This window comes from Hypanus sabinus (genome assembly GCF_030144855.1).
Source record: "Hypanus sabinus isolate sHypSab1 chromosome X1 unlocalized genomic scaffold, sHypSab1.hap1 SUPER_X1_unloc_2, whole genome shotgun sequence".
Lineage (NCBI taxonomy): Eukaryota > Metazoa > Chordata > Chondrichthyes > Myliobatiformes > Dasyatidae > Hypanus > Hypanus sabinus.
The window spans coordinates 140,402-166,224 of record NW_026778968.1 but is presented as its reverse complement, the minus strand read 5'-3'; the positions used below and the strand labels follow the sequence as shown (position 1 = coordinate 166,224).

The window sequence follows — 25,823 nt, the reverse complement described above, 5'->3', positions numbered from 1 at the left end:
GGTGAAACTGGGAATGGGGAAGGGGTGAAGTAAAGAGGTGGGAAATTGGTGAAAGAGATACAGGGCTGGAGAAGAGGGAATCTATTAGGAAAGGACAGAAGGCCATGGAAGAAAGAAGGGGGAGAAGCACCAAAGGGAGGCAATAGGCAGGCACTACTGTCTCCTCTACTGTCATGCTGAGGCCACACTCAGGTTGGAAAAACAACATCTTATATCCTTGTATTCAGTCTGGGTAGCCTCCAACCTGATGGAATGAATATCAATTTCTCGAACTTCTGGTAATGCCCCCTTCCCTATTCCCCGACCCCTTTTCCCTCTCTCATCTAATCTCTTTGCCTGCCCATCACTTCCCTTTGATGCTCCTCCCCCTTTTTTCCACAGCCTTCTGTCCTCTCCTATTAGATTTACCCTTCTCCAGCCCTATATCTCTTTCAGCAATCAACTTCCCAGTTCTTTACTTCACCTCTCCCCCTCCCAGTTTCACCTATCACCTTGTGCTTCCTTCCCTCTCCCCACCTTCATATTCTGACTCCTCATCTTTTTCTTTCTCCAGTCCTGCCAATGGGGCTCGATCTGAAACATTGACTGCACTCTTTTCTATAGATGCTGCCTGGTCTGCTGAGTTCCTCCAGCATTTTGTGTGTGTTCTAGATCATCAAGAGTTTGTTTTCTTCCGTCGATACTTCCTAAATTGCTGAGCTACTCTACCTAATTAAGTGGCCACTGAGTGTATATTCGGGATCCCCTGCTGTTATAGCCCATCCACTTCAATGTTTCTAATGTTGTGCATTCAGAGATGTTCTTCTGCACTGTAGTAATGCGTGATTATTTGAGTTACTGTCACCTTTCTGTCAGCTTGAACCAGTCTGGCCATTCTCCTCTGAGCTCTCTCATTAGCAAGGCATTTTCACCCACAGATTTGTGGCTCAATGGATTTCTTTTTGTGTTTTGCACCATTCTCTGTAAGCTCTAGAGACTACTGTGTGTGAAAATCCAAGAAGATCAGTATTTTCTGAGATACTTAATCTACCCCATCTGGCACCAATAATCATTCCATAGTCAAAGTCACATAGATCACATTTCTTCCCAATGCTGATATTGCTTGGACCTCTTGACCATGTTTTATGCATTGTGCTGCTGCCACATGATTGGCTGATTAGATAATGGCATTAATGAGCAGATGTACAGCTTTACCTAATAAAGTGGCCACTGAGTGTATGTACATCGATCTGAAGTATGTTTTGTGATAATGTTTGGAAGTGGGGAGAGAAATACTAGGTGAAAGGATTTCAGAAGAGGTTGGTCTTGGGGAACAAGCTGAGGACAGGGATATAAATGCAGAAATCTATCATTTATAAAGACCAAGGATGAGAAAAGGTGAGTGAAAATGGGGTTGAGGAGGCAGGGTAGATCAAAGTAATGAAGACTTCAAAACAATGTAGAAAATAGACTGAAAATTCAAAACAAGTTCAAAATTAGCTTTGAAATGCATAGGAAATGTTTTCAACAATACAGGAGATTTAGTCTTTTCTTCATTCACAAGATGAGAACATTTCATGCCTATCCAAATTGCACATAAATTAGACAATAGACAATAGGTGCAGGAGTAGGCCATTCGGCCCTTTGAGCCAGCACCGCCATTCTATGTGATCATGGCTGATCATCCACAACCGTTCCTGCCTTCTCCCCATATCCCTTGATTCCACTATCCTTCAGAGCTCTATCTAACTCTTTCTTGAAGGCATCCAGAGAATTGGCCTCCACTGCCTTCTGAGGCATTGCATTCCACAGATCCACAACTCTCTGGGTGAAAAGGTTTTTCCTCAACTCTGTTCTAAATGGCCTACCCCTTATTCTTAAACTGTGGTCTCTGGTTCTGGATTTCCCCAACATAGGGAACATGTTTCCAAAAGGCTAACTTTGAGGAGATGCGAAGGGATTTACAGAGAGTGGATTGAGTCAAGTTGTTTTATAGGAAGGATATAATAGAGAAATGGAGGTCATTTAAGGGTAAAATTATGAGGGTACAGAATCTTTATGTTCCTGTTAGGCTGAAAGGAAAGGTTAAAGGTTTGAAAGCACCATGGTTTTCAAGGGATATTAAAAATTTGGTTCAGAAAAAGAGGGATGTCTACAATAGATATAGGCAGCATGGAGTAAAGGAATTGCTCGAGGAATATAAAGAATGTAAAAGGAATCTTAAGAAAGAGATTAGAAAAGCGAAAAGAAGATACGAGGTTGGTTTGGCAAATAAGGTGAAAGTAAATCCGAAAGGTTTCTACAGTTATATTAAAAGCAAGAGGATAGTGAGGGATAAAATTGGCCCCTTAGAGAATCAGAGTGGTCATCTATGTGTGGAGCTGAGGGAGATGGGAGAGATTTTGAACGATTTCTTCTCTTCCGTATTCACTAAGGAGAAGGATATTGAATTGTGTAATGTGTGGGAAACAAGTAAGGAAGTTGTGGAACCTATGACAATTAAAGAGGTGGAAGTACTGGCGCTTTTAAGAAACTTAAAAGTGGATAAATCTCCAGGTCCTGACAGGATATTCCCAGGACCTTGAGGGAAGTTTGTGTAGAAATAGCAGGAGCTCTGACGGAGATGTTTAAGATGTCATTAGAAACGGGGATTGTGCCGGAGGATTGGCATATTTCTCATGTGGTTCCATTGTTTAAAAAGGGTTCTAGAAGTAAGCCTAGCAATTATAGACCTATCAGTTTGACATCAGTGGTGGGTAAATTAATGGAAAGTATTCTTAGAGATAGTATTAATAATTATCTGGATAGACAGGATCTGATTAGGAGTAGCCAGCATGGATTTGTGCGTGGAAGGTCATGTTTGACAAACCTTATTGAATTTTTTGAAGAAGTTACGTGGAATGTTGACGAGGGTAAAGCAGTGGATGTAGTCTATATGGACTTCAGCAAGGCCTTTGACAAAGTTCCACATGGAAGGTTAGTTAAGAAGGTTCAGTCGTTGGGTATTAATGCTGGAGTAATAAAATGGATTCAACAGTGGCTAGATGGGAGATGCCAGAGAGTAGTGGTGGATAATTGTTTATCGGGATGGAGGCCAGTGACTAGCGGGGTGCCTCAGGGATCTGTTTTGGGCCCAATGTTATTTGTAATATACATAAATGATCTGGATGATGGGGTGGTAAATTGGATTAGTAAGTATGCCGATGATACTAAGGTAGGAGGTGTTGTGGATAATGAGGTGGGTTTTCAAAGCTTGCAGGGAGATTTATGCTGGTTAGAAGAATGGGCTGAACATTGGCAGATGGAGTTTAATGCTGAGAAGTGTGAGGTTCTACATTTTGGCAGGAATAATCCAAATAGAACATACAGGGTAAATGGTAGGGCATTGAGGAATACAGTGGAACAGAGAGATCTAGGAATAACAGTGCATAGTTCCCTGAAGGTGGAGTTTCATGTAGATAGGGTGGTGAAGAAGGCTTTTGGAACGCTGGCCTTTATAAATCAGAGCATTGAGTACAGAAGTTGGGATGTAATGTTAAAATTGTACAAGGCATTGGTAAGGCCATATTTGGAATATTGTGTACAGTTCTGGTCACCGAATTATAGGAAAGATATCAATAAATTAGAGAGAGTGCAGAGACGATTTACTAGGATGTTACCTGGGTTTCAGCAATTAAGTTACAGAGAAAGGTTGAACAAGTTAGGTCTCTATTCATTGGAGCGTAGAAGGTTGAGGGGGGATTTGATCGAGGTATTTAAAATTTTGAGAGGGATAGATAGTTGACGTGAATAGGCTGTTTCCAATGAGAGTAGGGGAGATTCAAACAAGAGGACATGATTTGAGAGTTAGGGGGCGGAAGTTTAAGGGAAACACGAGGGGGTATTTCTTTACTCAGAGAGTGATAGCTGTGTGGAATGAGCTTCCAGTAGAAGTAGTAGAGGCCAGTTCAGTTGTGTCATTTAAGGTAAAATTGGATAGGTATATGGACAGGAAAGGAGTGGAGGGTTATGGGCTGAGTGCGGGTAGGTGGAACTAGGTGAGATTAAGATTTCGGCACGGACTAGGAGGGCCGAGATGGCCTGCTTCCGTGCTGTGATTGTTATATGGTTATATGGTTATAATCCCTTAATAATCTTATATGTTTCAATCAGATCCCCTCTCATCCTTCTAAATTCCAGTATGTACAAGCCAAGTCGCTCCAATCTTTCAACATATGACTGTCCCACCATCCCAGGAATTAACCTCATGTTATTGAATGCTGTTTGTCATTTTACACTATTTATCGTTTCTTTGTTTATGTATATCTTCATCAGCTGATTTTGATGGGCACAACATACCTTTTTTGCTAGATTATTTGAAGCCATTGGCATTATAACAATTAAAATTGGTTTAATTAAATGTTTTATTTGTCTTAATTCAAGTGTTGCTTAATCATGCGTGTTTGGGGCGTATTTTTATATGTGGTATTTCCCTTTAGGGAGGAATTCATGAATTGCAGGACTTTTCACCATTGACTGCATTTGTGCTGATCGCAATTATTGAAGCTAAGACGGCTTGCATGCACTATGTTGTGGTAAATTATTTTTATTTTATAATATGAGATATCTAGTTCATGTATTATTTCAAGTAAGAGCAGGAGAGTGCAGGCAAATAGTTACACTCAATCAAGATCATCAAAGGCTGCATGAAGTTGTTTTGCTGCATTTCGTGAAAGTACTTCAAAGCTGTAAAATATTGAATCTTTTATAGGAAGATCAAACCCTTTTGAAAAAGTTGGCTGTGCAAGGCTTCCTCAGATTTCATTTGGATTTTTATTTGTTCTGTGGAAAAATACAACTAAACTTTCATTCAAACGTCAAACACCCACAATAGACAGGTTGAAATGTCAAAGGGCAAAATGTGAATTCACTAAGTGGTTATTTATACAATCATTAACCCATCCTCCACTAAATAAAAGGTTTGAACACATATTGGAGAAATTAAAAGGTGCATCAAGGTGCATGGTCTGAAGCAGAGAGTTAAGACATGTAGCACCTACCACCAAGGACATGCTCTCTTCTTGCTGCTGCCATCAGGAAGGAGGTACTGGAGCTTCAGGACCCACACCACCAGGTTCAGGAACAGTTATTACCCCTCAACCATCAGGAAGGAGGTACAGGAGCCTCAGGACCCACACCACCAGGTTCAGGAACAGTTATTACCCCTCAACCATCAGGAAGGAGGTACTGGAGCTTCAGGACCCACACCACCAGGTTCAGGAACAGTTATTACCCCTCAACCATCAGGAAGGAGGTACTGGAGCTTCAGGACCCACACCACCAGGTTCAGGAACAGTTATTACCCCTCAACCATCAGGAAGGAGGTACTGGAGCTTCAGGACCCACACCACCAGGTTCAGGAACAGTTATTATCTCTCAACCATCAGGAAGGAGGTACTGGAGCTTCAGGACACACACCACCAGGTTCAGGAACAGTTATTACCCCTCAACCATCAGGAAGGAGGTACTGGAGCCTCAGGACCCACACCACCAGGTTCAGGAACAGTTATTACCCCTCAACCATCAGGAAGGAGGTACAGGAGGTTCAGGACCCACACCACCAGGTTCAGGAACAGTTATTACCCCTCAACCATCAGGAAGGAGGTACTGGAGCTTCAGGACCCACACCACTAGGTTCAGGAACAGTTATTACCCCTCAACCATCAGGAAGGAGGTACTGGAGCTTCAGGACACACACCACCAGGTTCAGGAACAGTTATTACCCCTCAACCATCAGGAAGGAGGTACAGGAGCCTCAGGACCCACACCACCAGGTTCAGGAACAGTTATTACCCCTCAACCATCAGGAAGGAGGTACTGGAGCTTCAGGACCCACACCACCAGGTTCAGGAACAGTTATTACCCCTCAACCATCAGGAAGGAGGTACTGGAGCTTCAGGACCCACACCACCAGGTTCAGGAACAGTTATTACCCCTCAACCATCAGGAAGGAGGTACTGGAGCTTCAGGACCCACACCACCAGGTTCAGGAACAGTTATTATCTCTCAACCATCAGGAAGGAGGTACTGGAGCTTCAGGACACACACCACCAGGTTCAGGAACAGTTATTACCCCTCAACCATCAGGAAGGAGGTACTGGAGCCTCAGGACCCACACCACCAGGTTCAGGAACAGTTATTACCCCTCAACCATCAGGAAGGAGGTACAGGAGCTTCAGGACCCACACCACCAGGTTCAGGAACAGTTATTACCCCTCAACCATCAGGAAGGAGGTACTGGAGCTTCAGGACCCACACCACCAGGTTCAGGAACAGTTATTATCTCTCAACCATCAGGAAGGAGGTACTGGAGCTTCAGGACACACACCACCAGGTTCAGGAACAGTTATTACCCCTCAACCATCAGGAAGGAGGTACTGGAGCCTCAGGACCCACACCACCAGGTTCAGGAACAGTTATTACCCCTCAACCATCAGGAAGGAGGTACAGGAGCTTCAGGACCCACACCACCAGGTTCAGGAACAGTTATTACCCCTCAACCATCAGGAAGGAGGTACTGGAGCTTCAGGACCCACACCACTAGGTTCAGGAACAGTTATTACCCCTCAACCATCAGGAAGGAGGTACTGGAGCTTCAGGACACACACCACCAGGTTCAGGAACAGTTATTACCCCTCAACCATCAGGAAGGAGGTACAGGAGCCTCAGGACCCACACCACCAGGTTCAGGAACAGTTATTACCCCTCAACCATCAGGAAGGAGGTACTGGAGCTTCAGGACCCACACCACCAGGTTCAGGAACAGTTATTACCCCTCAACCATCAGGAAGGAGGTACTGGAGCCTCAGGACCCACACCACCAGGTTCAGGAACAGTTATTACCCCTCAACCATCAGGAAGGAGGTACAGGAGCTTCAGGACCCACACCACCAGGTTCAGGAACAGTTATTACCCCTCAACCATCAGGAAGGAGGTACTGGAGCTTCAGGACCCACACCACTAGGTTCAGGAACAGTTATTACCCCTCAACCATCAGGAAGGAGGTACTGGAGCTTCAGGACACACACCACCAGGTTCAGGAACAGTTATTACCCCTCAACCATCAGGAAGGAGGTACAGGAGCCTCAGGACCCACACCACCAGGTTCAGGAACAGTTATTACCCCTCAACCATCAGGAAGGAGGTACTGGAGCTTCAGGACCCACACCACCAGGTTCAGGAACAGTTATTACCCCTCAACCATCAGGAAGGAGGTACTGGAGCCTCAGGACCCACACCACCAGGTTCAGGAACAGTTATTACCCCTCAACCATCAGGAAGGAGGTACTGGAGCTTCAGGACCCACACCACCAGGTTCAGGAACAGTTATTACCCCTCAACCATCAGGAAGGAGGTACTGGAGCTTCAGGACCCACACCACCAGGTTCAGGAACAGTTATTACCCCTCAACCATCAGGAAGGAGGTACTGGAGCTTCAGGACCCACACCACCAGGTTCAGGAACAGTTATTATCTCTCAACCATCAGGAAGGAGGTACTGGAGCTTCAGGACACACACCACCAGGTTCAGGAACAGTTATTACCCCTCAACCATCAGGAAGGAGGTACTGGAGCCTCAGGACCCACACCACCAGGTTCAGGAACAGTTATTACCCCTCAACCATCAGGAAGGAGGTACAGGAGCTTCAGGACCCACACCACCAGGTTCAGGAACAGTTATTACCCCTCAACCATCAGGAAGGAGGTACTGGAGCTTCAGGACCCACACCACTAGGTTCAGGAACAGTTATTACCCCTCAACCATCAGGAAGGAGGTACTGGAGCTTCAGGACACACACCACCAGGTTCAGGAACAGTTATTACCCCTCAACCATCAGGAAGGAGGTACAGGAGCCTCAGGACCCACACCACCAGGTTCAGGAACAGTTATTACCCCTCAACCATCAGGAAGGAGGTACTGGAGCTTCAGGACCCACACCACCAGGTTCAGGAACAGTTATTTCCCCTCAACCATCAGGAAGGAGGTACAGGAGCTTCAGGACCCACACCACCAGGTTCAGGAACAGTTATTTCCCCTCAACCATCAGGAAGGAGGTACTGGAGCCTCAGGACACACACCACCAGGTTCAGGAACAGTTATTTCCCCTCAACCATCAGGAAGGAGGTACAGGAGCTTCAGGACCCACACCACCAGGTTCAGGAACAGTTATTTCCCCTCAACCATCAGGAAGGAGGTACTGGAGCTTCAGGACACACACCACCAGGTTCAGGAACAGTTATTTCCCCTCAACCATCAGGAAGGAGGTACTGGAGCCTCAGGACACACACCACCAGGTTCAGGAACAGTTATTTCCCCTCAACCATCAGGAAGGAGGTACTGGAGCCTCAGGACACACACCACCAGGTTCAGGAACAGTTATTACCCCTCGACCATCAGGAAGGAGGTACTGGAGCTTCAGGACACACACCACTAGGTTCAGGAACAGTTATTATCTCTCAACCATAGCTCTTGAGCCAGAAGGGTTAACTTCACTCGCCCCATTCTGAACTGTTCACACACCCTACGGATTCACATTCAAGGACTCTTCATCTCAGGTTCTCAATATTTATTATTTATTTCTTTGTTTGTTATTTCTCAGCTCAAGTTGGTAAAAACCTGAGCCAACCGCATGTTAGGAACTGTTGGACCATTCTAGTGGTGTTTAGTATTGTGGTTTTTCAAGATTTACATAAATAATGCTGTGTAGGCCTAATTGTTTAAATGCTATTGTGCAGTGCCTTGGGATAATACTAGTAGTAGATATTACTACTGGGACAATATATAACCATATAACAATTACAGCATGGCAACAGGCCATCTCGGCCCTTCCAGTCTGTGCCAAACACTCATTCTCACCTAGTCACACTGACCTGCCCTCAGCCCATAATCTTCCATTCCGTTCCTGTCCATATACCTATCCAATTTTTTCATTCCACACAGCTACCACTCTCTGAGTAAAGAAGTTCCCCCTTGTGTTATCCCTAAACTTTTGCCCCTTAACTCTCAACTCTTGTCCTCTTATTTGAATCTCCCCTGGTCTCAATGGAGAAAGCCTATCCACATCAACTCTATCTATCCCCCTCATAATTTTAAATACCTCTATCAAGTCCCCCCTCAACCTTCTACGTTCCAAATAAAGACCTAACTTGTTCAACCTTTCTTTGTAACTTAGGTACTGAAACCCAGATAACATTCTAGTAAATCTCCTCTGTACTCTCTCTATTTTGTTGACATCTTTCCTATAATTCAGTGACCAGAACTGTACACAATACTCCAAATTTGGCTTCACCAATGCCGTGTACGATTTTAACATTACATCCCAGCAGCTATACTCAGTGCTCTGTTTTATAAAGGCCAGCATACCAAAAGCTTTCCTCACCACCCTATCCACATGAGATTCCACCTTCAGGGAACTATGCATCATTATTCCTAGGTCACTCTGTTCTACTGAATTCCTCAATGCCCTACCATTTAACATGTTTGTCCTATTTGGATTATTCCTACCAAAATGTGGTACCTCACACTTATCAGCATTAAACTCCATCTGCCATCGTACAGCCCACTCTTCTAACTGGCCTAAATCTCTCTGCAAGCTTTGAAAACCTGGTTCATTATCCTCCTTATACCTACCTTAGTATCATCTGCATACTTACTAATCCAATTTACCACCCCATCATCCAGATCATTAATATATATGATAAACAACATTGGACACAGTACAGATCCCTGAGACACACAACTAGTCACCGGCCTCCAACATGACAAATAGTAATCCACCACTACTCTCTGGCATCTCCCACCCAGCCACTGTTGAATCCATTTTACTACTTCAATATTAATACCTGCGTCACCCTCGTCAATTTTCCTAGTAACTTCTTCAAACATGACCTTCCACACACAAATCCATGTTGACTGTTCCTAATCAGACCCTGTCTATCCAGATAATTATATATACCATCTCTAAGAATACTTTCCATTAACTTACCCACCACTGATGTCAAATTTACAGGCCGATAATTGCTAGGTTTACTCTTAGAACCCTTTTTAGACAATGGAACCACATGAGCAATACGCCAATCCTCCGGCACCATCCCCATTTCTAATGACATTTGAAATATTTCTGTCAGAGCCCCTGCTATTTCTACATTAACTTCCCTCAAGGTCCTAGGGAAGATCATGTCAGGATCCAGAGATTTATCCACTTTTATATTCTTTTAAAGCACCAGTACTTCCTCTTCTTTAATCATCATAGTCTCCATAACTACCCTACTTGTTTCCCTTACCTTACACAATTCAATATTCTTCTCCTTAGTGAATACCAAAGAAAAGAAATTGTTCAAAATCTCCTCCATCTCTTTTGGCTCCACCCATAGCTGTCAAAGGACCAATTTTATCCCTCACTATCCTTTTGCTATTAATATAACTGTGGAAACCTTTCGAATTTATTTTCACCTTACTTGCCAAAGCAACCTCGTATCTACTTTTAGCTTTTCTAATTTCTTTCTGAAGGTTCTTTTTACATTCTTTACATTCCTCGAGCACCTCATTTACTCCATACTGCCTATATTTATTATAGATCTCTCTCTTTTTCTGAACCAAGTTTCCAAAATCCCTTGAAAACCATAGCTTTCTCAAACTTTTAACTTTTTCTTTCAACCTAACAGGAACATAAAGATTCTGTACCCTCAAAATTTCACCTTTAAGTGACTTCCATTTCTCTATTACATCCTTCCCATAAAACAAATTGTCCCAATCCACTCCTTCTAAATCCTTTCGCATCTCCTCAAAGTTAGCTTTTCTCCAATCAAAAATCTCAACCCTGGGTCCAGTCCTATCCTTCTCCATAATTATATTGAAGCTAATGGCATTGTGATCACTGGACCCGAAGTGCTCCCCAACACATAACTCCGTCACCTGACCTATTTCATTCCCTACAGCAGATCCAACACTGCCTCTTCTCTAGTTGGTACCTCCATGTATTGCTGCAAAAAACTATCCTGCCCACATTTCCCAAACTCCAAACCATCCATCCCTTTTACAGTATGGGCTTCCCAGTCTATGTGTGGAAAATTAAAATCTCCCACAATCACAACTTTGTACTTACTACAAATACCTGCTATCTCATTAGAAATTTGCTCCTCCAATTCTCGCTCCCCATTAGGTGGTTTATATTACACCACTATAAGTGTTACCACACCTTTCCCATTCCTCAGTTCCATCCAAATAGTCTCACTAGACGAGCCCTCTAATCTACCCAAAGCACCACTGTAATATGTTTTCTGACAAGCAATGCAACACCTCCCCCTCTTGCCACTCCGATTCTATCACACTTGAAGCAACGAAATCACACCTCTCCTGCAACCATGTTTCACAAATAGCTATAAAATCTTATTTCCAGGTATCAATATATGCTCTAAGCTCATCCACCTTTCCTACAACGCTCCTAGTATTAAAACAAATGCATTTAAGAAATTCTCCACCTCCTACTCTCTGTTTATCCCTAACGGTGCAAACAACTTTACTATCTTCTTTTACTTCCTTCTCCCCTACATCTTCGGTCTGAGCGCTCCCCTTCTCTATCACCTGCCTATCCTCCCTCACACACTGTCTACAAGCTTTCTCTATTTGTGAACTAACCTCCTCTCTCCTAGTCTCTTCAATTCCCACCCCCCAACCATTCTAATGAATGAATGAATGAGTGAATAATAATGAGTGAACCTCCCTGCCAGGATATTGGTCCCCTAGGATCCAAGTGCAACCCATCCTTTTTGTACAGGTCACACCTGCCCCAAAAGAGGTCCCAATGATCCAGAAACTTGAATCCCTGCCCCTTGCTCCAATCCCTCAGCCACACATTTAATCTCCACCTCATTCCATTCCTACTCTCTCTGTCGTGTGGCACAGGCAGTAATCCCAAGATTACTACCTTTGCGGTCCTTCTTCTCAACTCCTTTCCTAACTCCCTATATTCTCCTTTCAGGACCTCTTCCTTTTTCCTATCTATGTCATTGGTACCTATATGTACCACGACCTCTGGCTCCTCACCCTCCCACTTCAGGATATCTTGGACACGATCAGAAACATCCTGGACACTGGCACCAGGGAGGCAAACTACCATCCGGGTCTGTGTCCACAGAATTGCCTATCTGACCCCCTAATTATCATGTCCCCTATTACTACTGCCTTCTTCTTCCTTTCCCTACCCTTCTGAGCTGCAGGGCCTGACTCTGTGCTGGCAGCACAGCCACTGTTGCTTCACACAGGTAGGCTGTCCTCCCCAACAGTACTCAAACAGGAGTACTTATTGTCAAGGGGTATAGCCACAGGGGTACTCTCTAGTACCTGACTCTTCCCCTTCCCTCTCCTAACTGTAACCCATTTGTCTGCCTCCCATGGCCCTTGTGTGACCACCTTCCTGTAACTCCTCTCTATCAATTCCTCACTCTCCCTGACCAGATGAAGGTCATCGAGCTGCAGATATGGAAGCTCAGGAGGCTAGGAGAATGCAGGACGTCCCACATCCGACACCGAAAACAACAAGCATACTCATAATTTCCCCTTTCCTCAAATAACAAGAAAAATTCAAAACTAAACCTACCTTGCCTCACCTGTTTCTGCCTAAGCCTGTTAAGCCAAAGCCCTTAAGCCTTCACTCTGTGCCCAGCTCACTCCGCTGCCCGCAAATGACGCATATACCTTGTTCATGTTCCATAATCTTAAAATGTTCTAATAGCTCAGCACATTTCTGATGTTATGTGTGTTTGGAATGGCTAATTCTATTAAGTAAGCTGTCCTTGCTTGTTTATCCTCTATTATTATAGCCGGGTAGTTATTATGGATTGTCCTATCTGTAATAATGGATTGGTCATAATATAATTTATTATAATAATTGCCATTATTATATTTATTATTATTATTATTATTATTTGTGTTTGCACAGTTTGATTTTTTTTGCACAGTGGTAGTCTACCCTTTTGATGTGGTCTTTCATTAATTCTATTTTGCTTATTAGATTTATTGAGTATGCCACAAAAAATTGAATCTCAAGGTTGTATATGGTGACATCTATATACTTTGATAATGAACTTACTTTCTATTTTGAACTTTGGTTTGGTTAAGTCTGGTATAATTTGGCCACCGATGATGTGGGAGCTTTGTAGAATTTTTCTTTAAGTGATAGAATTCTTTAAATATTGCATGATCCAAAATGTCCCCTTTCTGCCCCTCAGCCTTAACTATTGTCCATAGACCAACTCAAAATTAAGACCAGAAGACAAAGGAGCAGAATAAGGCCATCTGGCCCATTGAGTCTTCTCCACCATTCAATCATGGCTGATCTTTTTTTTTTCTCCACCTCAATCCCAGTTCCCGGTCTTCACCGTATAACCTTTGATACCATGCCCAATCAAGAACCTGTGAATCTCTGCCTTAAACAACCTGGCCTCCACAGCAGCATGTGACAACAAATTCCACAAATTCACCACCCTGTGGCTGAAGAAATTTCTCTGCATCTCTGTTTTGAATTGACGCCCTTCTATCCTGAGGCTGTGCCCTCTTGTCCTAGACTCTCCTACCATAGGAAGCATCCTTTTCACACCTACTGTCTGGACCTTTCAACATTTGAAAGGTTTCCGTGAGATCCCCCCTTTCATCCTTCTGCATTCCAGCGAGTACAGACTCAGAGTCATCAAGCATTCCTTGTATCATAACCATTTCATTCCTGGAATCATCCTTGTGAACCTCCTCTGGACCCTCTACGATACCAGCTCAAATTTTCTAAGTTGAGGAGCCCAAAAAACTGTACACATTACTCAAGGTGAGGCCTCACCAGTGCCTTATAAATCCTCAGTATCACATCCCTGCCCTTGTATTCTAGACCTCTTGAAATGAATGCTAACATTGCATTTGCCTTCCTCACCACTGACTCAACCTGCAAGTTAACCTTTAGGGTATTCTGCACAAGGACTCCCAAGTCCCTTTGCATTTAGATTTTTGGATTTTCTCCCCATTTAGAAAATTGTCTGCACATTTATTTCTACTACCAAAGTGCATGACCATGCATTTTTCAACGTTATATTTCATATGGCACTTCCTTACCCATTCTCCTAATCTGTCTAAGTCCTTCTGCATCCTGCCTGTTTCCTCAACACTACCTGCCTCTCCACCAATCTCCAACAAAGCCATTAATTACATCATCTAAATCACTTATGTAGTGTTCTCGCACAGGTGTAAAAGAACTCTGAACTAAACATCAAGGTAAACCATAGTCAATGAAGACAGGATCACAGTAAGATTAACCGTTTACTGTTCACTCTTCCACATTAACGTATGGTGAAAACTGTTGATAAAACAATACAAAATATATACAGTATTTGTTTCCTTCTTGATATCACATTTACATCATAAATACTTGCAAAAGTAAAACTACAACAACTATATTACATTAAAGTGCAACATACAGTCAGAATCTACCTACGCCATCGACTGCTTTAAATACACTTCAACACAAACTATCTGCATCTCTTTAAATAACAAAAACATAAACCTTATCAACCGTCATTACTTTTAACAGAATCAGTGTTAACATTTTTAATTCAACATATCGATTATCTCATGAACCTACGGCGTTGCTTCACTGATGTTTCTAGTGCGTAGAAAGAAAACTTTTCTCGTGCTGATCCTGCACATGTGAGCCCTCTCCTTCCCATTTCTCCAAACTGGTATTTTCCCACAAGACGTGGCGAAACTGGGTGTGACGTCATCGCATGCCGCGATATATCACAGACAACGAATTTACTTTAAACAATCTTAACTTTAACTAGAAAACGATAACAAACGAATTACTAAAGTGAAAATATGATAAACTAAACAAATGCCATAAAGGCAATGCAATCCCCGCCTGACCTTCGTAGGGTCACAATGGACATAATACAAAACTTCAGTCTCTAAATCAGTCCTTAGGTAGAAGTAGAATGACTTCTGCAACTGGCCTTTGGTAAGTTTTCACATCACCTTGGTCAGAAGTTTTCAACTCAATCTTTCTGACATGTCCATCCCTACTAGGGAATGTGGCAGTGATTCTGGCCATTGGCCAGCTGTTGCGGGAGATTTGCTTGTCCCTGAGCAGGACTAGATCTCCAACTTGAAGATTCCTGCAGGGTTCTGTCCACTTTTGTCTGTGTTGCAACAAAGGTAGATATTCATGTCTCCAACGAGACCAGAACCGATTTGCCAAAGCCTGAACCTGTCTCCATAGCTTTGTGTACAAATCCTTATCAGAGAAGTCCCCTGGTGGAGGGGGAGCTCCTGCCTTCTGCGTAAGGAGCATTGATGGTGAGAGTATGAAGGGGTTTTCTGGGTCAGAAGACACAGGTAGGAGTGGTCGTGCATTTATAATGGCTGTGACCTCTGCCATTAGTGTTCACAGTACCTCGTGGGTCAATCGGGTGTGTTGCTGCAGAAACATTGAATCAAGAATTCTTCTGGCGATACCAATCATCCACTCCCATGCGCTTCCCATGTGGTGTGTTAAACTCCCAGTTGCATCTCTGCTGACTGAGGTACTTTTGCACCGTTTTGTCCATCCCCAGCTCCTTGGATGCTCCAACAAAGTTCGTGCCACAATCAGACCTTAACTGCTTTGCAGGGCCTCTTAGTGCAAAGAAGCGCCTGAGAACGTTAATGCAGCTGGATATATCCAAAGATTCGATTACCTCAATGTGTACCGCTCTTGAACTCATGCAGCTAAACATGATGGCCCACCGCTTTCTCTCTGCTTGTCCTCCTCTGGTGCATCTCGTAGTGATAGTCCAGGGACCAGATACGTCGAACCCCACATATGTAAAAGGAGGGCAGGTTTCGAGGGAGGTCCGCCATACGTTGAGCTTCCAACTTGCCTCCCAGTTTCCTGCAGGTTACACATTTGTGAAGTACTGAATTGATCAGTGTTTTACCTCCCAAGATCCACAGTCCCGCTGCCCTTATTGCTCCTTCTGTCAGGTGACGGCCCTGATGCCTTACCTGTTCATGGTGATGGCGAGTGAGCAGTAAGGATGCATGGCTGTCTTTGGGCAGGATTACTGGACTCTTTTCTGCAGCTGGAAGTTGGGAGTGTATTAACCGGCCTCCAATGCAGATGATATTGTTCTTCAGGATCGGGTTGAATTTCCTCAAAGGGCTGTCCTTTGGTATTGGTTTATTATATTGGAGAGCTGAAAACTCCCCTGCAAAAGCCGCTCTTTGAGTTGCTTTAAAGATGACAACCTTTGCCTGGGCCAATTCGTCCACAGTATGAGGTTAGATACATTTGTGCCATAAGAAATGGAGGAAATTACAATGGAACATCTGTTGGACGTCTGCTAAGATTGCAACTTTCTCCTTTCGGGAGCGCAGCAGGACCCCGAGAAGGGTATTGTTAAGGTCGGGGCCTGTAAGGAGCACGTCATTAAGGGAGATACCAGCACACTGAGCACTGGAGTCAAAGACCACCCTGATCTGATTGGGCTTTTGTGGGTGGTAAACCCCAAACGTAGGGAGGTACCAGCACTCCTCACCTTCCCTTAGTGGCGGTACTACTTCAGCATGTCCATTAGCGAAGATCTTCTCCATAAATGCTACGTGTTGTTGCTGCATCTCAGGTTTCCTTTTCAGGGTTTTTTGCAAGGACGTGAACTGCTTGACTGCCTGCTCTTTGTTGTTTGGCAAGCGCTGGCATGGTTCTCTGAAAGGTAGTGGGGTGACCCAATTATTTGCTTCATCTCTGAAGACCTTGGTGTCCATTATTTTTAAGAAAATTGCATCTTGAGCTGATGGAGCAAGTTTATTATCATGCTCAGTTTGAGCGAAGACTGACTGTCCCAGCATCTTGTCAGTTACTTTACATTTGTTAAAGCCTTGTCATGCTTCCTTGACACACATGAAACTTGTGCAGGGTTGAAAAATTGAATGGCGACTGCTCTCTAGCACATTGGTCTTGAGTGTGTTAACTGTCGGTTTGTGTACATTGCCAAGGCACACCTCTCCTATCACCACCCAGCCCAGATCCAGGCATTGCGCAAAGGGAGCGTCATGTGGTCCATTGACCTGCTGCCCAACCTTGTGCATCTGGAGAACGTCTCTTCCTAATAGCAGGAGTATTTCTGCTTTTGGATCCAGTTCTGGGGTGTGCTTGGCTATGTGGTGGAGATGTGGCTGGTGTAGCACTGCACTTGGTGTCAGGATTTCAGTGTGGTTATTCAAAATTTCATTGCACTCTAAGAGTGGAGGGAGACAGATGACAAATTTACCATCCAGGGACTCGAGCTGGAAGCCTTCTGCCTTCCTTCCATAAGTTTCCACACTGCCTGAGCAAGTTCTAAGGTAGTATGGGAACTGATTACTCTCAATGTTGAACATGTCACAGAACTCTGGTCTGACTAGTGAGCGATTGTTCTGATCGTCCAGAATCACATAAGCTTTGATGGCCTTGCCTTTGGCTCCCTTAGGGTACACCTTAGCGAGGCAGATCTTTGAACAAGAACGGCTTGACTGAGCTTGACCGTAAACTTCTGTACAGCTCAAGCTGACAACAGTTGTCCTGGAGTGAGCCTCTCCCTCACCACCGTCCTGTTGTGAGGGTGAAGGAGCTTCGTCAGTTTGTGGTAACGAGCTGGGATGCATGGCTCCATCATGATTAGTGCTATTACATCCCGGGCACTTCACGGAGATCGTACACTCTCTAGCAAGGTGAGAGGTAGAGGAACAGCATTTAAAACATTTTTCTCCTTGAGAAGGGCCGTCCTCTCTTCAAGGGGTATTTTCCTAAACGTTCTGCATTTTTTGAGGTGGTGAGGTTTGTTGTGCAATGGACAATTCTTGCTAGGGTCATTGTTAGTTGTAAAGGCTTCAGTCTTAAGCACTGAGACAGGTTTATTAATATTGAAATTATTCGAAGTGGATTTAACTGGCTTGGTGTAAATTGTACTGCTACTTGGACTCATGAAGCTAGGGTCATTTCACTTCTTCACCTCCTTGCACACAAACCTAATGAAATACTCAAAGGGAGGAAATTGACCATCGTTCTCTTCCTTGTACTCTGAGCCAACAGACACCCACCTTTCCTGCAGCCCAAATGGAAGTTTGTCCACGATTTGTCTAGTCCCGTATGAAGTATCTAGGTATAATAGACCAGTTAAATAGCCATCTTCTTTGGCGCCTTGAATCTCCTTGAGTAAATCTCCGAGCTCTCTTAACTTAGTGTGGTCCTTGGCTGATACCTTAGGAAAAATTTCCAGATGTCGGAATAGTGCCGCTTCAATAATTTCAGGGGCCACTTAGCACTCCCGAAGTCTCTCCCATGCTTTGCTTAAGGCTAGCTCGGGTTTGTTGATGTACACTGAACGTATGCGTCTCACCTGTTCGCATGATTCTTTTCCCAGCCATTTCGCCATAAGGTCCAACTCTTGGGTTTCTCCGAGCTGGACTCTGTAGATAGCGTTGGCGAATGTGGAGTACCATGCACGGTAATTTTCAGGTTTATCGTCGAACTGGTTTAGTCCTGAAGTGACGAGATCTTGTCGTGCTAAATACTGTGCCATGGGTTCAACTGCAAGTGGCATGCTGGCTGAGGGAATATGTCGGCAGGTATATGACTGAGGGTGTACATCTGTTATGGAATTTGCTGTTCTGAGTTCAGCCTTTGCCTCTCTTCTCACTAAATCTGTTAAGTTTGGTGTTGAGAAATATTTGTCATCAGCCCTTTCATTCTTGAATTCATCGCGGAGTTGCAAGGGTAAATTGTCTTCCTCAGATAGATGTGATGTAATTGGGCCTTTCTGAGACTCCTCATGAAATGGGACATTAGCATATAAGTATGGAGAGGGAGAACGAATCTTCAAGTCTATTTGAGATCGGACATAGTCACTTGTGCATTCCAATCTGATCTTTTCTGAAGTAGATCTTACGTCAACCAGATCATGCATTTCTTCAGCATTTTCTATTATCTCTGCTTCCACCCTGGCAGCTTCTGCTTCTCGGTGTAGTGTCAGCACTTCTAACTCTGACTCTATCCTTACCTTTTCCAACTGGTTTTTGGCTTCTCTGGCAGCCACTTCCATTTGGTTTTCGGCTTCTCTGGCAGCTGCTTCCTTTTTCAATTTTGTTTCTTGTTTGGCGTGCAACGCTCGCACCTTGTCAGCTTCTGCCTTAGCTCTTGCATGGGCAGCCTTACTTGTTGATGCCCTACTGCCCCTGTCACTGGATGGCAACGACTTGATGCTGGATCGAGTTGAAGCACCTGATAATGCCGCCTTTTCGCTGTAGTGGTCTCGCACAGGTGTAAAAGAACTCTGAACTAAACACCGAGGTAAACCGTAGTCAATGAAGACAGGATCGCAGTAAGATTAACCGTTTACTGTTCACTCTTCCACATTAACATATGGTGAAAATTGTTGATAAAACAATACAAAATATATACAGTATTTGTTTCCTTCTTGATATCACATTTACATCATAAAGACTTGCAAAAGTAAAACTACAACAACTATATTACATTAAAGCGCAACATACAGTCAGAATCTACCTACTCCATCAACTGCTTTAAATACACTTCAACACAAACTATCCGCAACTCTTTAAATAACAAAAACATAAACCTTATCCACCGTTATTATTTTTAACAGAATCAGCGTTAACATTTTTAATTCAACATATCGATTATCTCATGAACCTACGGCGTTGCTTCACTGATGTTTCTAGTGCGTAGAAAGAAAACTTCTCTCGTGCTGATCCTGCACATGTGACACCCCTCCTTCCTATTTCTCCAAACCGGTATTTTCCCACAAGACGTGGCGAAACCGGGTGTGACGTCATTGCATGCCGTGATATATCACAGACAATGAGTTTACTTTAAACAATCTTAACTTTAACTAGAAAACGATAACAAACGAATTACTAAAGCGAAAATATAATAAACTAAACAAATGCCATAAAGGCAACACAATTTATATGCAGCATAAAAAGAAATTATCCCAGTACTGACCCCTACAGAACACCATTAGTCACTGGCAGCTAACCAGATAACGATCCTTTTATTCCCACTCGCTGCCTTCTTCCAATCAGCCAATGCTCTAATCATGTTAGTAACTTTCCTCTAATATGATGGGCTCTTAACTTGGTGAGCAGCCTCATGTGTGGCACCTTGTCAAAGGCCTTCTGAAAGTCCAAATATACAACATCCACTACAGCCCTTTATCTATCCTACTTACAATCTCCTCAAAGAATTAAAGGACTTATTTACCCATACAATATGTATTGCTGTTGTGAATTCATGTTTAACAATAATGTTCACTTACACTTAATGCCTGTCTAGAGTTGTTTAACTTAAGTATCATTTCTTAATTAGAGTTATGAGAACAGCATCAGGAAAGCAGTTAATTACCTGGAGCAGCACATAGATGGTCTTGATGGAACATATGGTGCAGTACTTTCAGCCTATGCCCTTTCACTGTTGGGTATAAATAGGGAAGACATTGTAATGAAATTTGCTTCACAAGGTAAGAGTTTATTTAGAAATACAGGATAGGCCTTTCTGGCCCCTCAAACTGCACCAGCAAACCCCTGACAACTACTGATTCAACTCTAACCTAATCATGAGACAATTTACAATGACTGATTAACCTACTGACCAGTACTTCTTTAGGGGGACATACAGACTCTTTACAGAGGATATCGGGATTGAACTCTGAACTCTGACACCCTGAGCAGTAATAGCGTTGCGCCACTCTGGTGCCACATCTTTTTGCCCAATTCCATAACTTTTCTGCCATGTCTGAATGTGTGTCTGAGGAGCTGGTGCAGGAAACAGAGATTTAGATTGTTAGACCACTGGGATCTGTTTTGGGGTAAGGATGAACTGTACAAAAGGGATGGGTTGCACCTTAACAGGCAGGGGACCAGCATTCTGGCAGGCATGTTTGCCACTGCTACACGGGTGTGTTTAAACTCAGTAGTGGGGGGGAGGAGATGAACTGAAAATATAAGGATGGAGTTAAAGGGAAAGAGAGAATAACAAAAGTTAAGAAAGACAACAGAATTAACGGGGCAGAAAGCTCAAGAAGGGATCGGAGAGTATGGCCAAGTGCAATAGGAATCAATGTGAAAGGTGAGGGGAGTAATGATTAAAAGTATTATATATGAATTCACGAAGTACAAGAAATAAAGTGGATGAGCTTGAGGCTCAGCTGGAAATTGGCAAGTATGATGTTGTAGGTATAACAGAGACATGGCTGCAAGAGGACCAGGGCTGGGAAATGAATATTCAAGAGTTATGTCCTATCAGGTGGGCAGAGGGAGTGGGGTGGCTCTGTTGGTGAGGAATGAAATTCAGTCCCTTGCAAGGGATGATATAGAATCAGCAGAAGTAGAGTCAGGATGAATAGAACTGAGAAATTGTAAGGGCAAAAAGACCCTAATGGGAGTTATCTACAGGCCCCCAAACAGTAGCCTGGATGTAGAAGGATGGGTTGACAAGTTTGCAGACAACACAAAGGTTGGTGGTGTTGTAGATGGTGTAGAGGATTGTCAAAGATTGCAGAGAGACATTGATAGGATGCAGAAGTGGGCTGAGAAGTGGCAGATGGAGTTCAACCCGGAGAAGTGTGAGGTGGTACACTTTGGAAGGACAAACTCCAAGGCAGAGTACAAAGTAAATGGCAGGATACTTGGTAGTGTGGAGGAGCACAGAGATCTGGGGGTACATGTCCACAGATCCCTGAAAGTTGCCTCACAGGTAGATAGGGTAGTTAAGAAAGCTCATGGGGTGTTAGCTTTCATAAGTCGAGGGATAGAGTTTAAGAGACGCGATGTAATGATGCAGCTCTATAAAACTCTAGTTAGGCCACACTTGGAGTACTGTGTCCAGTTCTGGTCGCCTCACTATAGGAAGGATGTGGAAGCACTGGAAAGGATACAGAGGAGATTTACCAGGATGCTGCCTGGTTTAGAGACTATGGATTATGATCAGAGATTAATGGAGCTAGAGATTTACTCTTTGAAGAGAAGGAGGATGAGAGGAGACATGACAGAGGTGTACAATATATTAAGAGGGATAGACAGACTGGACAGCCAGTGCCTCTTCCCCAGGGCACCACTGCTCAGTACAAGAGGACATGGCTTTAAGGTAAGGGGAGGGAAGTTCAAGGGGGATATTAGAGGAAGATTTTTCACTCAGAGAGTAGTTGGTGTGTGGAATGCATTGCCTGAGTCAGTGGTGGACTTAAACTAGTGAAGTTTAAGAGACTACTAGACAGGTATATGGAGGAATTTAAGGTGGGGGGGTTATATGGGAGGCAGGGTTTGAGGGTCAGCACAACATTGTGGGCTGAAGGGCCTGTAATGTGCTGTACTATTCTATGTTCTATGTAGGGTGCAAGTTGAATCAAGAATTAAAATTCGCATGTCACAAAGGTAATGCTATGGTTGTTATGGGGGATTTCAACATGCAGGTAGACTGGGAAAATCAGGTTGGTACTGGACCCCAAGAAAAGGAGTTTGTGGAGTGCCTCCGAGACGGATTCTTAGAACAGCTTGTACTGGAGCCTACCAGGGAGAAGGCAATTCTGGATTTAGTGTTGTATAATGATTTGGATTTGATAAGGGAACTCAAGGTAAAGGAGCCATTAGGAGATAGTGACCATAACATGATACGTCTTAATCTACAGTTTGAGGGGGAGAAGAGAAAATTGGAAGTGTCAGTATAACAGTTGAACAAAGGGGACTATGGAGCCATGAGGGAGGAGCTGGCCAAAGTTGACTGGAAAGATACCCCAGTAGGGATGACAGTGGAGCAACAATGGCAGGTATTTCCCTTCTGGGAAATATACAGAAGGTGAAGGATCAGTTCATTCCAAAGAGGAAGAAAGATTCTAAGGGGAGTAAGGAGTGACCATGGCTGACAAGGGAAGTCAAGGACAGTATAAAAATAAAAGAGAAGTATAACATAGCAAAGATGAGCGGGAAGCCAGAGGATTTGGGAAACTTGTAAAGAGCAACAGAAGATAACTAAAATGACAAAACAAGGAGAAAAGATGAGGTACAAAGGTAAGCTAGCCAAGAGTATAAAGGAGGATAGTGAAAGCTTCTTTCAGAATGTGAAGAAGGAAAAATTAGTTAAGATCAAAGTTGGGTCCTTGAAGACAGAAACGGGTGAATTTATTACGGGGAACAAGGAAATGGCAGATGAGTTGAATAGGTACTTTGGATCTATTTTCATTAGGGAAGACAGAAGCAATCTCCCAGATGCAATTCTCTGGATCCTTTCAAGAAAGTTAGGTAGAACTCTTAAAGATAGCGGAGTCAAAGGATATGGGGAGGAGGCAGGAACAGGGTACTGATTGTGGATGATCAGCCATGATCACAGTGAATGGCAGTGCTGGCTCAAAGGGCTGAATGGCCTTCTCCTGCACCTATTCTCTATTCTCATGTCAGCACATTTAGTGAAACTTAGAACAGAAGCGAGTGAAATATAGTAGCTGATGAAACTGAGTGATGCACACACAGAAATGAACATAAAACATACAATAGTACAGCACATTACAGGCCCTTCGGCCCATAGTGTTGTGCCGAACCTCAAGCCCTTCCTCCCATATAATTCCCCCTCACCTTAAATTCTTCCATATACCAGTCTAGCAGTCTCTTAAACTTCTCTAGTATATCTGCCTCCACCACTGACTCAGGCAGTGCATTCCACGCACCAACCACTCTCTGAGTGAAAAACCTTCCTCTATTATCCCCCTTGAGCTCCCTCCCCTTACCTTAAAGCCATGTCCTCTTGTACTGAGCAGTGGTGCCCTGGGGAAGAGGCGATGGCTGTCCACTCTATCTATTCCTCTTAATATCTTGTAGCACCTCTATCATGTCTCTTCTCATCCTCCTTATGTCCAAAGAGTAAATCTCTAGCTCCCTTAATCTCTGATCATAATCCATACTCTCTAAACCAGGCAGCAACCTGGTAAATCTCCTCTGTACCATTTCCAATGCTTCCACATCCTTCCTATAGTGAGGCGACCAGAACTGGACACAGTACTCCAAGTGTGGCCTAACCAGTGTTTTATAGAGCTGCATCATTACATCGTGTCTCTTAAACTCTATCCCTCAATTTATGAAAGCTAACACCCCATGAGCTTTCTTAACCACCCTATTTACCAGTGAGGCAACTTTCAGGGATCTATGGACATGTACCCCCAGATCCCTCTGCTCCTCCACACTACCAAGTATCCTGCCATTTACCTTGTACTCTGCCTTGGAGATTGTCCTTCCAAAGTGTACCACCTCACACTTCCCCAGGTTGAACTCCATCTGCCACTTCTCAGCCCACTTCTGTATCCTATCAATGTCTCTCTGCAATCTTTGACAATCCTCTACACTATCTACAACACCACCAGCCTTTGTGTCATCTGCAAACTTGCCAACCCACCCTTCTAACCCCACATCTAGGTCGTTAATAAAAATCACAAAAAGTAGAGGTTTCAGAACAAATCCTTGTGGGACACCACTAGTCACAACCCTCCAATCTGAGTGTACTCTCTCCACCAACCCTCTGCCTTCCGCAGGCAAGCCAATTCTAAATCCACCTGGCCAAACTCCCCTGGATCCCATGCCTTCTGACTTTCTGAATAAGCCTACCACACTACCACTGCACTACCCTCATCTATATGCCTGGTCACCTCCTCAAAGAACTCTATTAGGCTTGTTAGGCATGATCTGCCCTTCACAAAGCCAAGCTGACTATCCCTGATCAGACCATGATTCTCTAAATGCCCATAGATCCTATCTCTAAGAATCTTTTCCAACAACTTTCCCACCACCGACATAAGGCTCACTGGTCTATAATTACCCGGACTATTCCTACTTCCTTTTTTGAACAAGGGGACAACATTCGCCTCCCTCCAATCCTCTGGTACCATTCCTGTGGACAACGAGGACATAAAGATCCTAGCCAGAGGCTCAGCAATCTCTTCCTTTGCCTCGTGGAGCAGCCTGGGAAGTATTCCGTCAGGCCCTGGGGACTTATCTATCCGAATGTATTTTAACAACTCCAACACCTCCCCTCCCTTAATATCAACATGCTCCAGAACATGGACCTCACTCATATTGTCCTCATCATCATCGTTTCCTCTCCTTTTTGAATACCAAAGAGAAGTATTTACTGAGGACCTCACTCACTTCCACAGCCTCCAGGCACATCTTCCCACTTTTATCTCTAATTGGTCCTACCTTCACTCCTGTCATCCTTTTGTTCTTCACATAATTGTAGAATGTCTTGGGGCTTTCCTTTACCCTACTCGCCAAGGCCTTCTCATGCCCCCTTCTTGCGCTTCTCAGTCCCTTCTTAAGCTCCTTTCTTGCTACCCTATATTCTTCAATAGACCCATCTGATCCTTGCTTCCAAAACCTCATGTATGCTGCCTTCTTCCACCTGACTAGATTTTCCACCTCACTGGTCACCCATGGTTCCTTCACACTACCATTCTTAATCTTCCTCACCGAGACAAATTTATCCCTGCAAGAGATCCTTAAACATTGACCACATGTCCATAGTACATTTCCCTGCAAAAACATCATCCCAATTCACACCCACAAGTTCTAGCCTTGAAATACTACAAATGTTTGAAATCTGAAATGAGAACAGAAAATGCTGGAAACTTTCATCTGCTCACAGAGCACCTGCAGAGAGAAGCAGAGTTGATGTTTGCGGCTGATAATTTTTTCATGGGGAATATTAGAAATGTAAACGTTTGTGGTTCATGATTTTGGAACAGAGAGGAAAG

At 43.8% G+C, this 25,823-nt stretch overlaps 1 protein-coding gene across 1 annotated transcript in view; it reads left to right on the top strand.

Moving 5' to 3' along the window:
* The window catches only part of LOC132385622 (complement C3-like), a 300,827-nt gene that overhangs the window by 218,405 nt on the left and 56,599 nt on the right, over positions 1 to 25,823 (top strand). Inside the window, exons 27-28 of the mRNA XM_059957796.1 lie at positions 4,458 to 4,553; positions 20,399 to 20,549. Of these exons, the coding sequence (XP_059813779.1) occupies positions 4,458 to 4,553; positions 20,399 to 20,549 (247 nt within the window). The remainder of the gene's footprint in view (positions 1 to 4,457; positions 4,554 to 20,398; positions 20,550 to 25,823) is intronic.